General features: G+C 38.9%; 1 protein-coding gene across 2 annotated transcripts in view; it reads right to left on the bottom strand.

Annotated features, from left to right (window-relative positions):
• MROH9 (maestro heat like repeat family member 9) overlaps positions 1 to 15,601 on the bottom strand; it is an 82,990-nt gene that overhangs the window by 20,164 nt on the left and 47,225 nt on the right. For both annotated transcript variants that reach the window (XR_011438986.1, XM_023640541.2), the window contains exons 10-15: positions 12,591 to 12,740; positions 9,649 to 9,803; positions 8,006 to 8,171; positions 6,727 to 6,869; positions 5,561 to 5,698; positions 3,965 to 4,085 (exon numbers count right to left, since the gene is read on the bottom strand). Coding sequence is in view for 1 of the 2 variants with exons in the window: in XM_023640541.2 (XP_023496309.2) it covers positions 3,965 to 4,085; positions 5,561 to 5,698; positions 6,727 to 6,869; positions 8,006 to 8,171; positions 9,649 to 9,803; positions 12,591 to 12,740 (873 nt within the window). In the remaining variant the exon portion in view is untranslated. The remainder of the gene's footprint in view (positions 1 to 3,964; positions 4,086 to 5,560; positions 5,699 to 6,726; positions 6,870 to 8,005; positions 8,172 to 9,648; positions 9,804 to 12,590; positions 12,741 to 15,601) is intronic.

Genomic DNA, 15,601 nt, shown 5'->3' with positions numbered 1-15,601 from the left:
GAATGATAGTTATCAAATAAGATCAAGTTCAGTTCTTTTCGAGTGATCTCCATGATTCAAAATGTAAAGGCATATTTTTCCTTTATAATTAGTAACTATTCTCTGGGGTGATAATTTGATACTATGTGAATATTCTGTTCTCCAACAACCTTTCCCTTAGTGGTTTTAAAATTCATTGATGATTTTTTCTTCCTTCAGTTATTACACTGGGCCTTGCAAAATGGTGATTTTCTACATCTAGCGTTCCTTCTACATTTATTGGCTGGCATCCATCTCTGTCTCTGTCTGACCGTCTGTCTGTCTGTCTCTCTCTTCCAGCTGTCCAATTTTGAGTATCACCAAAGACTCATGGATTTAAAATTTTTTTTTCAATATACTACAGTTATTTGCAGTTACTATTTCTTTGATGCCCAAATTTGGCCAGTAGGAGCCCCTCAAGTTGGACTCTTGTGTCCTTTTGACGTGACCCACTTACCTTTGAGCATGTCTTTGCTTGTGAAAAAATTAGATGCCCCAGGCTCATCTTATATGTTCCTTGCCCCCTGACATCAGCCATTTCTTCAAGAAGACAAGTTTCCTTCTTAGTGAGAAATGTTGTTGAGAAACCATTAGACATGGGTACTTGAGTGTACTCACTGCTCTTGGAATATCATGTCTTCTTGGCCTTTACTTGAGCTGGGAAAATACTTTTTTTTTAGTCATGAGTTCATTTTGTCAATGTTGATATATTCAACTCAAATCTAATATAACAGAGTTGATGTTAACTTTTCAGTTTTATGTTTTCCCCATTCTTCTCTTCCCCGGAAAACCTTGGTATCTAATAGCATTAATATAGTAACTCATTTGTTTTCTGCTATATAATACATACCATTGTCTTAAAATTATATTATCAACACACAATATCAATAAGCTTCCTGAGTTAAAGTGAGTATTTCTTTCTTTTTTTTTGAGGAAGATTAGCCCTGAGCTAACTGCTGCCAGTCCTCCTCTTTTTTGCTGAGGAAGCCTGGCCCTGAGCTAACATCCATGCCCATCTTCCTCTACTTTCTATGTGGGACGCCTACCACAGCACGGTGTGCCAAGGGGTGCCATGTCCGCACCCGGGATCCGAACCGGCGAACCCTGGGCCGCAGAGAAGCGGAACATGCGCACTTAACAGCTGCGCCCCTGGGCTGGCCCCAAAGTGAGTATTTCCTTACAGATGTTTTTGTCCTTAGAATTTGTCTTGCTGAGGATGTACTGCTAAAGCACTGTGTTCATAAGTTATTTGATGTCCTTCACGAATTTGCGTGTGTGTGCATGAGGGAGGGAGAGACAGAGAGAGAATCAGACAATTCATTGAGAAAAACACTACGATCATAAAAGGTAAGTGGGCCAGGAGAGATTATTCACAAAACGGAACTGTAAACTAAAGGCCAAGGCAAAAGACGTGATTCGGGAAAATAAAGGTAACAATTCGAGCAGAGGGAACAATGTCATCCTTATTTTTCATACATCAGGATCATAGGACTAGAAAACGCAAGAGAATCAACTAAAACATTGTTAGAATTACTAAAAGAGCACAGAAAAGTAGCTGAATTCAAGTTAATACGGTTTAGTTTTCCTGAACATACAGTAATATTGAGCTCAGAAATCTAATGAAAAAGGCCACATTCTCACTAACAATTTAAAATAGTATAAGCTACTTAGTACTTTCAAAATTAATATGTAAGATTTAGATGATACTGCTAAAATACTGAATAAAGAGAAGTGAAAATACTATAAAAATATCAAACATTCATAAGAAGCTCATAGCTAAGTTGTAATTGTAATGACACTTTCAGCAAGAGGATTTTTGTTTTTCATTTAAACCTGGAAAAATTATTTTAAAATTTAACTAGAAGAGCAAATATACAGGAAAGACTAAAGAAATTCTGAAAAGAAGAAAGTTGCTTTGCTAGATATTAAAATTTATTTGCAAACTGCTGTAATTCAACAGTGCGCTACCTCCACAAGAATGAAAAAATAAATGGAACCTAACAGAGTAACCTGAGACAGACCCTGAGATGTGTGTGTGTGTGTGGATGTGTATGTGTGTATGTACACGAAATTAACAAAGGTAATATCACCGGTGAGTAGTGCATTTGAGGCATATTAATTAATGATGCTGGGGTAGGTTAATTATTTAGCAAAAACTAAAGTTAGATCCTCACTACATGGTATATGACATAAACTTCATGTGAAAGAAAATTACATGTAAAAAATGTATCAAAAAATATATACATATAAATACATTATAAATAAATATTTATCAACTCTTTGACCAGGGTAGCTTTTTTTAATGCTCAATTTTTTTGAAAAATGCACATTGCATAAATAAAATTAAAAGGCAAACAACAAACTGAGTACTGACTCTCTACAGGCATTATAACCAAATATATAATAAACAATATTCTTCACAAATCTGTGGATTTGTGTGTGTGTGAGAGAGAGGGAAAGAGAGAGACAGCGAGAGAATCATAAAGTTCGTTGAGAAAAACACAAGGATCATAATAGGTAAATGGGCAAAGGAGAGATCAAATTGTTCAGAATATGGAACTTTAATTTATGAATAATTATATTTTTTAAATGTTTAATCTCTCTAAAAATTTAAAAATTAAGGATAAATCAAATGACCCACAGGACATCATGTCTACCTCTCAAATTGGAAAGCTCATCATTGTGGCGAGAGTGCAGTGGGTGAGCAGCCCATGAACTGCGTGGGGAGCATTGGTGGGCACCGCCTTCCGGAAATAAGCTTGGCGTTAAAAATCCTAAGGCTTGAGAATGCTTATACCTTTTAGTTATTATTTTAGATTCTTGGAATTTTTTAAAAGAAAAGAATCAAAATACTAAAAGAAAAAGATTTAAGCACAAAGATATAAACTCTATTGCTATTTACATTAGTAGAAAATTAGAAATAACAAATATATATATAAATAAATGGCATAAGCATCCATAGTACTATCTTAAGTATTTCTGGCTGATAAAATTAAAATAAAGTAAAATGCACAGATGGTGTGATCAGAACAACTAAAGGCCAAGTGACCTCACAGTGAGCTGGACAGTTGAGGATTGCCCAGAAGTTCCAATTACAGAAAGTGGAGGAAGAATGTGGTCATCGCTGAGTCCTTGGAAAGACATGTATTCCAATCTCCAACAGCAGTAAGCATGTACTCATGATGAGAGAGACAATTGGGTTTCATTAAACATCATCTGTCATATTAATGATGCTTATATAAATCTATGAGTTTGTAAATTTCTTTGAATGTATTATTTTATGGGAGCAATTATGTATGTCATATTTAGATCTATTTAATGTTTGTACATACTTAAATTGCAATGCAATAAACATAATGAGAGATTCAAGTGCATTAAGCAAGTTTGAAAATTAGATTCGACTCAGATAATTTCAATTTATAGAACTTTCTACATATCTTTAGCAAGCAAAAGGACTTCCTCAATTTGCATGGCTCTAGTATGGCATTACAATATATGACGTGATATTAGCAGATAAAGTAAATCGTTCTACATCTTTATTTTACCTAGTTATTTGGCCCATTACTTTTTTTCTTTTAGATGCTCTGAAGCATCATTTAGATCCCAGTACCTAGTATCATTAGTGAACTCAGTTATCCCTTGATATACTTTAACAAGCATGCAAAGATATGTGAACTGGTAGTACAAAAATAATCAGTGTTTGTGCAAATCCATGCCCCCTAGGGCAAAACAAAAGCCAACTTTTGGAGCAGGCTAAGGGACAACCCTCCTATAATCCAGATCTATCTCCACCTCACCCCCTCAACTTCAGATATCTGTCATTGTCTTAACTCTTGGTAAGAATCAACATTCAGAGAGGGAGATAAAAGGTTGGAGTGTTGATTTAAATTTGTATAAGGAAGGGGAATGGGAATCCGGTTGTTCACAGTCTCCTAATAAAACTCACTTCAGTGAGGAATATTACTGTGATGACACTGTCTTCTGACCCTCTAGGACCTTCTACTGAGAGCTTGTAGAGATAATGCAAAGTCTCTGGAAACTGCGGGAACTTATAGTCACTGAGAGTTCTGTAAAGGAGAATAAGGCACTGAATTAGCAAAGAAGATGAAAACACTTTCTGCATCAGTAAATGCTAATGGTAATAAAGAGAGAATCATTATTCTCAGGTCTTGTACCACCCACATAAAAAGAAAGATATTATGTAATATTCCCTAATCCAAGGTGAACTGCAGCCCCATTATAAATTCTACACAGACTCTCGGGAATTATATATACTTGGATCACTGACAACATCTCTTTCCTTAAAGTCATCCCCTTTCCTGTCTCTCCCATCCCGTGCCACAGGACAGAATGTCCTATATTACCAAACGATGCCTGGCCAAAGGGAGAGAAAATAAATAGTTCCAAATAAATGTCTTGGTAATCCAAGACAGGCATGTGGTTCACCTTTGTGGTTTTAGACCAAGTCCTTTTTTTGAATGATAGAACAAAGAAGAGAGTTTGGGGTTATCTATCTGGGTTATTCAGAAGAGGTGGTGAGCTCTGATTCACTAAGCCATTCTCCATAACACACTTGGGCGCTGGCCAGGCTCATGTTGGCCTGGATCGGATCAATAGCAGCAGGATTGCAAAGGATGATGTGACAGTGGTTCCATTTGAAGACTTCAGGTCGGGATTCCAAACCAGTGCTCCTCAAACTTTAACGTGTGTACAAATCACCCAGGTATCTTGCTAAAATGCAGATTCTGATTCAGTAGGTCTGGAAAGGGTCATGAGATTCTGTATTTTTAACTCCCAGATGATGCTGTTGCTCCTTGTCTTTGAGTAAAAAGATACTAGGTACTAGGGACTCTTCATTAGTGGCCACTCGCAGAGGACAGCTGTACTACACTTTTACAAAGTAAGATGAGTTCTTGAAATCTATGTGCAAATAAGATGCCATTTTAAAAGCACCAAGAACTCTGAGACCATATAGACTACATTTCTGGGTCAGTCACAACTTCAAATGGTCTATTATGTTGTCAAGGCCACGTATCTTGATTCTTGATCAGAAAATCTGATCCCTATAATCAGAAGCTTGCTGTTCACTAATGGGCTAAGTAGAAAAAACCCTTTCTAGTACAATAAAAATAAAAGTCCTCTTTTATTATACTTTCCCAAGTTTATTTGTCTTTCTGAGCACAGGTTTTTGTCAGACCTCTAAAGTGGGAGCACGTCTATAACTGATGCTGTCAGAGCAGGACTCAGCTAACGACAGAGGAAGGAGAAAGCAGACTGACCTCTAGCTCTCCCTATCTGAGAGAGGAAACTGTCCTACAGAGGGAGGATTAGTGGGTATCTGTCTCACCAGGCAAGAGGGAAGGAAACGGAAACGTATCCCAAAGTAAAATTCCCTCAGAACAAGAAAAGAAGTAGAAATCAAATGGCAGTTCAGATCATTAGGAGAGATTTGGAAGTTGGAGTGGATATTGATTGTGTTCCCACGTGGCTTCATGGTAGAAAGACGGAGAAGGTGGGACGGAGACTCAGCGCCTGCTCTTACTTGGCCACAAGGTGGACCCCGTGATGGTGAAACAGCTCTTGGGAAAACTGGTTCCGGCAATTCTTTTTCTTTAGAGCCATATCCACCTGTTGCAGTCCAGAACAATTCAGCAGAACACTCAGGGCGTCCCAGGCATACCTAAGGCCCCAGAGAAGAGCAGAGTCATCACCTGACAGCAGCCTTCACATGGCTAAGTACATGTGACCTCCCTTTTCACTACACCTTGGACAGGATGCAGGTTTTGGGAAAGGGGATGTTTCAAAGGAAGGAGACTTCTTAATGCCCTTCATTTCCCCTGATTATCAGTACATGGGATGTGGCGTTAAACTGAAATTGTAGCACGTACGATCCGAGATTAATCATGGAGGAGCTTATTACTTTATTAGTTTATGAAGAGCTTATTAGCAAAAGAAATTGAAAGATGTGATGACTTGCTAAAGGTGCCTGTTGATTTTCTTCTTTGGATGCTTTAAATAAATAGGACATATCCTCCTCCACTTGGCATGGTTTGAGGCATGCCTGCTTGGAAGACAGAGAGTGATTAAATATCTTAATGGGACTGATTGTGTTTTAGAGTTCTTCCGGGTTTAGAAGTCCACAATAGACAAGAGCAAATAGCAGACAATTGCGTCCAGATTTCCCTGGAGAGCAGCAAAGCTATTTGTACTCTCTTGGGTGAAAGGGAAAGGCTGACCCTCACCTTCTGTGGATGGAATGACTGCAGGCTATCACAAGCCCACATCTCACATCACCAACCGCAAAACAACTTTACAGTCTGCAGAGCACGTTTGTGCACGTTATTTTATCTCACACATACGATTACCCTGAGAGATCACTATCAGAGAGTAAAAAGCAGAGCTGCACTGTGTCTGGCTTTGGGTCTAATGCTCCTCTCGGCTCTCTCTTTGGTGGCCTCCCGTTGCGGCAGGAGTGTGGGAGTGGTTCTCCATACACTACACACACACTTAGGGAGGGTCCTAGCTAACTTCTAGCTACTTAGGATAGCTACTTTTCTGAAGCTACCCTTCAGAGGAGAGAAAACTGTAATAAATGAATGCACTGCATATGGGAGTATAAAGAGTTCCACATGCACCCAAAGGAGCGGAAATAATTGATAGCTAGAAGCTTATTTCTTATTCAATCTAAAATAACCACTACTGTCTCACAAAGGCCTGTCCTCTGTCATCAGTTTCAGGTTGCTGCTGTAAGAGAGTTGAAGCATGAGAGCCATCAGGAGCTGAGGGAAAAACTGGGCCACTGCTTTCTTGTAAGGACAAACAGGTAGCAATGTGCACAGGGCCTGCGATGCCTATAAAGGAAGGACAAAGGAGTCAAGAAAGTAACCATCTCTCTCTAAACTCAGTCATCCTTAGTGTGGGGGGTGAAGGAAGGGACTCTGCAACCCCTCCCTCAGCTTTCTTGAAGGAAGCCTGAAGCATGCACGTGTATTCATTCATTCAATGACAGTTACTAAGTTCGTTCTTAACCAAGAGCTGTGCCAAGCATCGTATGCAAGGGGCTCCCAAAGCACTATCAACATTCCCCTGGCTGCCAAACCAGCAGGAAGTAAGCTGTTACCCAAGGAGGGTGCACATCCCAAGGTCCCCTTCATATGTGGCCATGAAGAATAGTCAAACTAATAACCCAGGTTCTCCCTGTGCTAAACAACACAGGGCAGTGAGATATCTGAGGGGGTGCGTGCCAGGTCACTAACAAATCATTTGGTCCACTGCAGTACCCACCACATCAGAGGAACACATCCCACCCCCTCCACGTGTTTTTTCTACTATATCTCTCTAAGACTTGAATTTACTCCCAGGAGAGGTGATTTTGGTCCTTGGGAGATACATAATGATGGACACAAATGAGATTAGGCCTTCACATGCCTATAAAAGTCTATATGACCTAGCTGGTGGCTACTACCCTGACATCATCTCTTATACGTTCATCCTTGCTCAGTTCTCTCCAGACTTTTTGCCTCCTTGCATTCACTGACCTACCAGGTAAGCTCACATCACTACAGGACTTTTGCCCTTCTCTCTGTCTAGAATGCTCTTGCCCGGATACCTGCAAGGATCACTGTGTCACCTCATTCAGGTCTCTGATTAGCTGTCACCTCAGCATAGAGGCCAGCCCTGAGCAAGCTACCTAAACTCTCCCTGTCACTTTCTTTTCCCCACACCACCTTATGTTTCTTCTAAGCTTTATACCGTCTGACATATGATACATTTATTTGTTCATTGTCTGTGTTTCTTACCAGAATATAAGATCCAAAATCAGGATATGGCACATAGTAGGCACTCAATAAATACGTGTTGAATGAATGAAAGAATGAATGAGAGCAGGGCTGTGTCAAGGAAGGATGACTGAGTCCTTGGGCAGATAGGGATTTTCATGATCAGGAAGACAGTGCTGAGAAAAAGAAACACTCATCATATTATTTACCGCCACTGGCATCATATTGGTAGCATCCAAAGAGAAACGTCTCCTGTCCATTAGTTTATCGTGCATTTCCCCAGGCTTTCCTTTCAGTATCAACAAGATCGTCTTCAGCACGTGAGGGGCCACGCTCGACTCAGAACCAGCCGCGTGCCACATCATTATCAAGGTGCTGAAAACACAATCCCACACCCAGAAAGAGAATCGTAAGTTTTCATTGCCTACTTAATACAGTGACATGAATCAGGAAAAGAGTCTTGGTTTGACACCTTTATATAGCAAAGATATTGCAAACAAGTCCAAAACAAACTGATATTCCCATTTCCAAAGGATCTCATTAAGTCTTTTGTCCTTGAAAACCGAGGAAGAATTTCGAAAGGTCTTATGGAAAATACAGCCTGCAAGTCTGCAAGTTCATTTCCTACTACTATTTAAACGTCTGTCCAGCTCACCGTCAAGAGCTGATCAGCTTTCTGCACCCCATACTCTCTCTGTACTTCCCACCTTGTGATCTTGTTTGCCCAGAGATAAAAGAATATTTAAAAACTGATAGGGAAATACAAATTAGCATATAAAGAAACATATCGATTAAAAAACCTAAATAGATTTTAAAAAAACCCATGTAAATTTAAAAATTTAAAAAATCCTTTCACACAGTTGGGGTTTAGTTCCTGAAGAGAAAACATTGAGTCTTATGAAGATTTTCTGTTTTCAGGAATTTCCTAAATAGTGAAATACTTTGTGAGTTTAAATTTCTTAAATAAATACAAGCTTTCATTTGGAAAGAGGTCAATCATATAATTTATTTAGCATTTTGTTGATTTTGATGCCTCTCACAGATGTGAACTCATTTAAACCATACAACAGCTTTATAGATAGAATTTCCTCATTTCACAGATGAAGAAATTGAGGATCAAGAGGTTTATGAAACTTGTACGATATCACACAGAATGTAAGAGTCAAGGCTCGGTTGGGTTTTAGGTTCATTTGTTTCCAAAGCCTGAATCCTTTCCATGATATGACCTCCTGCCTTTTACACTGTCGATGGTAGAGAAGTAATACCTTCCTTTCCAACGTGTAAACGATAGAAATGGAGTGATAGGATTTACTAAGCTCTTCTAATGTGCTGTTATTCATACTGTCCCATAGGCTCACGGTAACATTCTTTTCTTCTTAAATATTTCTTGTGATCTTGGATCATGAATTTTGGGTGAACAGTTAATGGACAAGGCACTCCCAGTTATACCTTGGAATATTTAATGTTTTGTTATTTCATTGGTGGGTGGGAATATCCTACATCGGTACTTCATAATTGAGAAAAACACTCTAAGAATGTTATCACATATGGTTTGGAAAAAAATCTATTACTACTTTGAAAAGAGATTTGTTCCTATGGAATAAGCAGAACATAATTTAAAGCCTAAGGTAAATAATAGTGACAATGATCATTTCTTGATGGCCTCCTGTGTGCCAACTATCGTACAAGGATATGAATAGCACATATCGTATTTAAGCCTTACAATCATCCTCTGTGATGTGAAAATAGATATTCTCTTTCAGCGAAAAGGAAACCACACCAGACCTGTCCAGTCTGTCTGACTCTGGAGACTGGGAACAAACTCTTGCGGAAGGGACAAGGGGGCCCTTACTTGTCTGCTGGGACTGGGTAGTCCATCATTTGAAAGATGACCTTCTTTGGTGACATGCGTGTCAGCAGGGTGATGACCTGCAACATAGCTTGCTTCATAATGTGAGAAGAATTGCCTCGCAATTGCTTATAAATAAAATCCACAATCTTAGACACCTGGAAAAGTAATTTCACAGGTCAACAAGGGTCTCCAGTTTCATGGCTATGTCTAAACCAAAGCATTTCTTAGACAAAAGAATTCAGTCCTTCTCAGAATGACCAAGGCAGCACTTAACACATAAATAAGCATGAGCAGAAAGAAAATTTATGTGCTTGACTAAACAATGCAAAATATTTATTTGGATGAGGAATAAATCTGTGCATTTATGGATAGCATGAAAATATCCATTTTTTAAAAAAAGTTTATTTTAGGGGGTAGACTTCATTGTATAAGACATACAAGCTCAATGTAGAAAACATATGTATAATTCAAGTCCTTTAAGAAGAAAGTAAAAATAATGGAACAGAATAACAATGGAACTATAAACATCAAAAAAAACTTTCAGAAAATTAAAGATTTGAATCTACATATTGAAGGAGTGGACCGTGTGTTGGAGGAACGGCCCAGAACGGTAAATGTTGAGTCATAATTTTGCAAACTCTAGTCATAGGCTTCATGTTAGTTTTATTTTTTCCTCTTCTTATTCATTCTTGAGCAAGGCGAGTTCTAGCTAGACCTGGGATTTGTCTTATATCAATGGTTGTATATTCAGCTTCAAATTTAACCCACCCAGATCACCTCACTTCTTATTTTGAAAATACTCAGAGATCATAAACTGAAAAGTTGTTGATGTAAATTTACATTCCATTGCAATTGCATAACGTGCAATTCAATTATCTGTGCACTGCCTTCTACTCCAAAGAAAAACAAAAACATAAATGAAGTGTTGTTAAATAGCGCAGGACATTCCTCCCACCACATTTGCTCCAAGGGGAACGTGACATGGGAGACAGTAAACCGCGGTTCTTCTCCACTGACCTCTTCACTATCGGGTTTGGAACTTCTCCTTCTCCTCCTCTCCCCCTCCTTAAATGCAGCATGTCTCTAAAACAAGCCCATATGTTACTGGATGCTTGATTATAGAACCAGCGATCTGCTTTAATCCTCAAGGAAAGACTTGCTGTGTTAGATTTATTTAGAGCCTGTAAGCCCACACACTATATGCAATTTAGGGGATTTTCAGGGATGATTTTAACCAAACACAATTTTTCATTATAACTGACTTTAGAAGCTAACTCTGTTTAAGACGAGAATCCACTATATTCAGTAGTTCAATAGTTTGTGGCAGCTGGGATGGGGCAGTAAGTTGCTGAACTCCATTTCTGTTCAGTTTTTTCTCGGTGTTCAATGATTTAACTGTAACAGAGGCTAGTTTTACGTATCTAGTTTTCTGTTTGGCTCTTCTTCCTCTCTGGGGATGTGATATGGCTTTATCTAGCCTCCCTTTTGGTGTTCTTTCTCACAGCATGAGAGGAGAACTTTATTTTGCCAAGGAAATGACTGCTGCCCTCCAGTTTACCCCTTGGCTGTGGCTGCCTTCTGGAATACTCCTGTCTAGCAGCATTGGAGTTCTGTAAGAAGCGTTGCTTCCTCTTTCCTGCTCTCTGAATTTGAGTATGAGCTCTTGGTTTATTTTCAATCATATAACACAGCTACATCAGGAGCGGGAACTGGGAGTTTCAGGGAGCTGGCTTCATGGGCAGGTGATCTATGCATTTGCACAGGGTCCCATACTCAGAAGGTCCCCTCACTTTGTTTAAAGCTGTGCTGCTGCCATCTTGAAATTTTTAACAATTTCATCTTTGAGCTTGTGTTTTTTAAGTGAAGTCCTATTGGACTTCATGCATCAGGAGGCATGTGAGCAGAGATCTGTGCAATATGTGAGTCAGCCGTGGTTCCTGCAGTCCCATTCACATGCAACGTTTATGATAAGTGCACAGAATTCTAGTGGACCCACGATGTATAACATTTAAGTGGGAAATCAAAGCGAGTGTAACCACAATAAGCATTTATTGAAGCCTCAACCACTTAAGCTGAAAATGATGACATAGAAAGAAAGAGAAAGATGAGGTAACCCGTAAATTCTTTTCCTTCCAGTCTTTCTTTATTTATCAATAAGCTGAAGATAGAGACTGTTAATAGAATGTGTGAGTGACAAGAAGTGAAATAAAGACAACTGAGTTAGTTTTATGTAGTGTTTCTACTCTTCTAGTAAGAATGAGCTACATATGCATGGACAAGCCATGAAATATGAATTACATTATTTTGTTGATTCTGTGTATGACTTAAATGCTGTTATATTTATATCTATAACTGGCATTGCACAGTATAAATATAGATGGTAAAATTCATGCTAATAACTTAAAATTTTAATTTTTTGTTTACTTAGAAAGAGATTAAATAGAAAATAAAAACACCTCAACAAACCGAGAGAGAGAGACTGTGGAGGAAAGGAAAAAACTTCATATGCTTGTATATTTAATGGTACTTTTTTCCTACGTTTTGAACAAGAAGCTCCACACTTCATTTTGCAATAGACCCCACAAATTATATAGCCAGCCCTACAGCAAGCTGAAGTTCTTTGAAAAGTTTCCTTAATGATTAAGCAGTGGATTTCAATTATAGCTGTACCATTTTACTGTTATTAATATATTTCTTTAAAAAATTTGAAGCAAATACCGCAAAATATTATGACTTGATGTGACTGGTGGTGAAAGTTCATCCCATTATTTTCAAAACTTTTTGGTATACTTGAAACATTTCACAAAATAATTCCCATGATTAAAGTGACACAATGAGCAATGGCAAGACATATATTTGAAAAGAAGTAGGCATATAACAAATTCAGCAAGAGCACTTTGGAGAATAAGCTCTGTGCTCACTGCTCATTGTCAATATCTTACCATGGTGACCTTATGGGCGTGATATTCCAGAGTCAGTTTCAGTATGGTCGATGCCTCCAACGCAGTTGTATAATCAGACGCAGACAGTCGCACCAGGAGACTCCACACAAAGTCAGTCAGCAAGGATGGCATTAAGGTTTCTCCCACATTCTGAAACCAAAAAAGAGAACCATGACTCCAGCCTTACCTACACAGACAGAGAAGCTCGGACATCCTGAGGGAAACTCCAGGCCGAGCAGGCCACGTGATTTTCCCGGGCCCTACGTGCTTTTGCTGTTGTGGGCCTTTTTCTATTAAAAAATGTTAAAAAACATATTTTACAACTCTGTTGATATTAAGCTGACTATCATTCAAGCTGAATTATATATATATATTTTTTTCTTCTGATTTTGAAAGCAACTAAAACATTTTCATATGGATATGTCAGCTCTGGAGGCAGACCAGGGAGAAGAGGAAAACTATGGCATTAAAAATAAGAGGAACTATAAAATATTGATTTTACCTAAGTTTAGCTGTTCAAATATTGGAAACTATTATGAACTTCTTCAGCTTTGGAAATGAGTTTGCTCAGATCAGAAACAAGCATGATTAGTAGAAGGTGCAGGAGGGGATGAGATAAGAAAGGCAAGGCGATTCTGCGGTGTGGACTTTTCTCTTTCCCAGAGAAGGATCAAGAAACAGGAAGAGATAAAAGGCCCATATGTCCATGGTTGAGGTACAAAAACTACAGTTCAAACAATCTCTTTCTAAAGTTAGGGGAATATCCATGGACCATAAAATATGAACAAAATTACACGATTATGGATCTCTCAGTTAAGAAAGATGGATGAGCTGTGTTTTCTCCTGTGTCATTCTCCCAAGTACACAAGGTACCCAATCTTGACAATAAAAGCTTTTCTGCATGCCCTGTGAAAGGATGGAGTGTTGCTCTTTTTTCCAGTAGGGTAGGACTGAGGTCTGAAAAAGAATGGATGATCACCAGCCTCCCTCCCACTGGGCAGAGGGGTAAGGGACGGTATTGTTGGAACGCTATGGAGAAAGCCAAAGGAGGGTCACTAAGGCTTGGTTAGGCAGACTGAACATCACTAATAGTTTACCCCTCTTTAAGAAAGCCAGATTTAATTATATAAGATGGTGAATTTTTCAAAAATCATTGGAAGGAGGAATATTCTCTTTTGAATAATTATTTGTTTATTCAACAAACTATTTTATGTTAGTGTCTATTTAAAAGTTGTAGAAGAAGCAATTCCTAGTGAAACTTAGAGCTGGTGTTAGAAGTTTCTGTCATATGAAGGTACAGATATGACAGGGAGTGCATCAAACGACAGGGCTCACTTTGTAACAGGTGATCTACATGCAACTCATCAGAAATATGCCAATCACAGAGAACAGCTGGACTCTCAAGAGACCCCCTTTATCTCCCCCTGTTTCTCACTGTTACACCGTGTTGTTACATATTATGTAATTCTAACTACGTATTACATACTCGTATATACGAGTACACATCCAATGCGCTACTCATTGTAATAGTTGTATAATATACTGTTAACTTGATATTCCACAATTTGTCATTTATTTATCCATATTTGACACACAGTTTTTAAAAGAAAATCATACATTTGTGAAGGACTTCTTCTAATAGGTAGATATATTATTTTGAGTTATTTCCTTTCTATAAATTCCCATGAGTGAGATTGCTAGGTTATTTGGTATGAATATTTTTTGTTTGTTCAATCTGTGACACTTTCAGGGCCCTCAATAGCTCCTGTAGAAGACAGTGTCCTCTCTTATAAGTGGTCACTATATAAAAAGGAGAGCCTCTTAGTTTGTAAACTCCTTTCTTTCTTTTTTTTTCCAATCCAATCATCCTATTTACTGGGGTTTTGCTTCTGCCTCTCTTGGCTAAAAACCTTGCTGCTTATACTCCTATTTGTGTCCTTTGAGCTTTTTCTTTGGCTAAGGTCCTCTTGGTCCCCTTCTTACAACCTTAGCTTCTCTCAACCCACCTGTTCCAATCTACCTTTGAAAGGCCCTACCTCAGGGATTTCCAGCTACTGATCTCGCACACAGTCCTAGCACTGGGCCCGCATTGGTCTCACAGTTGGGTCCTGAATACAAGGACCCAGGGCACCTCGCTCCAAACCCAAGGATTTCTAAATCTGATGGACATTAAACTCAGGTAAGAGAGGACACCGACCTGAAAGTGGTGATAATACACTTCAAGAAATGCTCGGAAGAGGCTCTGAGAAGGCTGCCAGTCCTAGGCTCACTGGCGCAATCGTGGCATTCAGGATTTCAACTCCAGGATACTGGAGTAGCGGATGGAAGACTGTAGAAGGACTTTCAGTACACCTATACAGGTAAGCCCAGTTTCTTCATGTAAATGGACAACTTCATAGTCAACAAGGCTTGTGATTTTTGAGGGGTGGTGGATTATGAATAATGCTGATTTCGGAAAGATGCATCATCATGTAGATGCATACTTAAGACATCTATGCAGTATTTTTGACCATATTATGTGAGGTGTATCACTTCTGCATCTCCTCGGGCTCCCACAGTTCTATCTACCTCAGTTGTGGGAGGGAAAGGCACTGCTTCATATATGTAGTTTTAGGAGGAACCATAAGACCTTCCCTACTCAAGAGATGAGATAACCTGAAGGGCCTCTCCAGCAGATTTCCTGAGCTGTCGGCACAATGAGAACAATAGAAGGCTGTTTGTTGGACAGCCCAACCTAGGCTGCCATGCTGGGTGACCTCTCAAGCATGGAGAAGCTTGTGTACTTGAAAGAAACTGAGGGAGTATATAGAGCGATAGAGCCTCATGGTTTTCCCTGAGGGTTTGGTCCGTGTAAAAACTATTTACTTGGTCCTGAGGTTTATCACTTAAACTTCAAAAAAAATTTAATGGGTTTTTAAAACAAAATCTAAAACATATTATTTTGATGTTTGCTGAGTAAATTATAATAGTATTGAAGAGCCGTTAATTGGTGACTCCATTAGTTTTGCTAA

The sequence above is a fragment of the Equus caballus genome, chromosome 5 (assembly GCF_041296265.1).
Source record: "Equus caballus isolate H_3958 breed thoroughbred chromosome 5, TB-T2T, whole genome shotgun sequence".
In the NCBI taxonomy this organism is placed as follows: Eukaryota; Metazoa; Chordata; class Mammalia; order Perissodactyla; family Equidae; genus Equus; species Equus caballus.
Note: the sequence above shows the minus strand (reverse complement) of the source record. Positions and strands in the feature narration are given on the sequence as shown.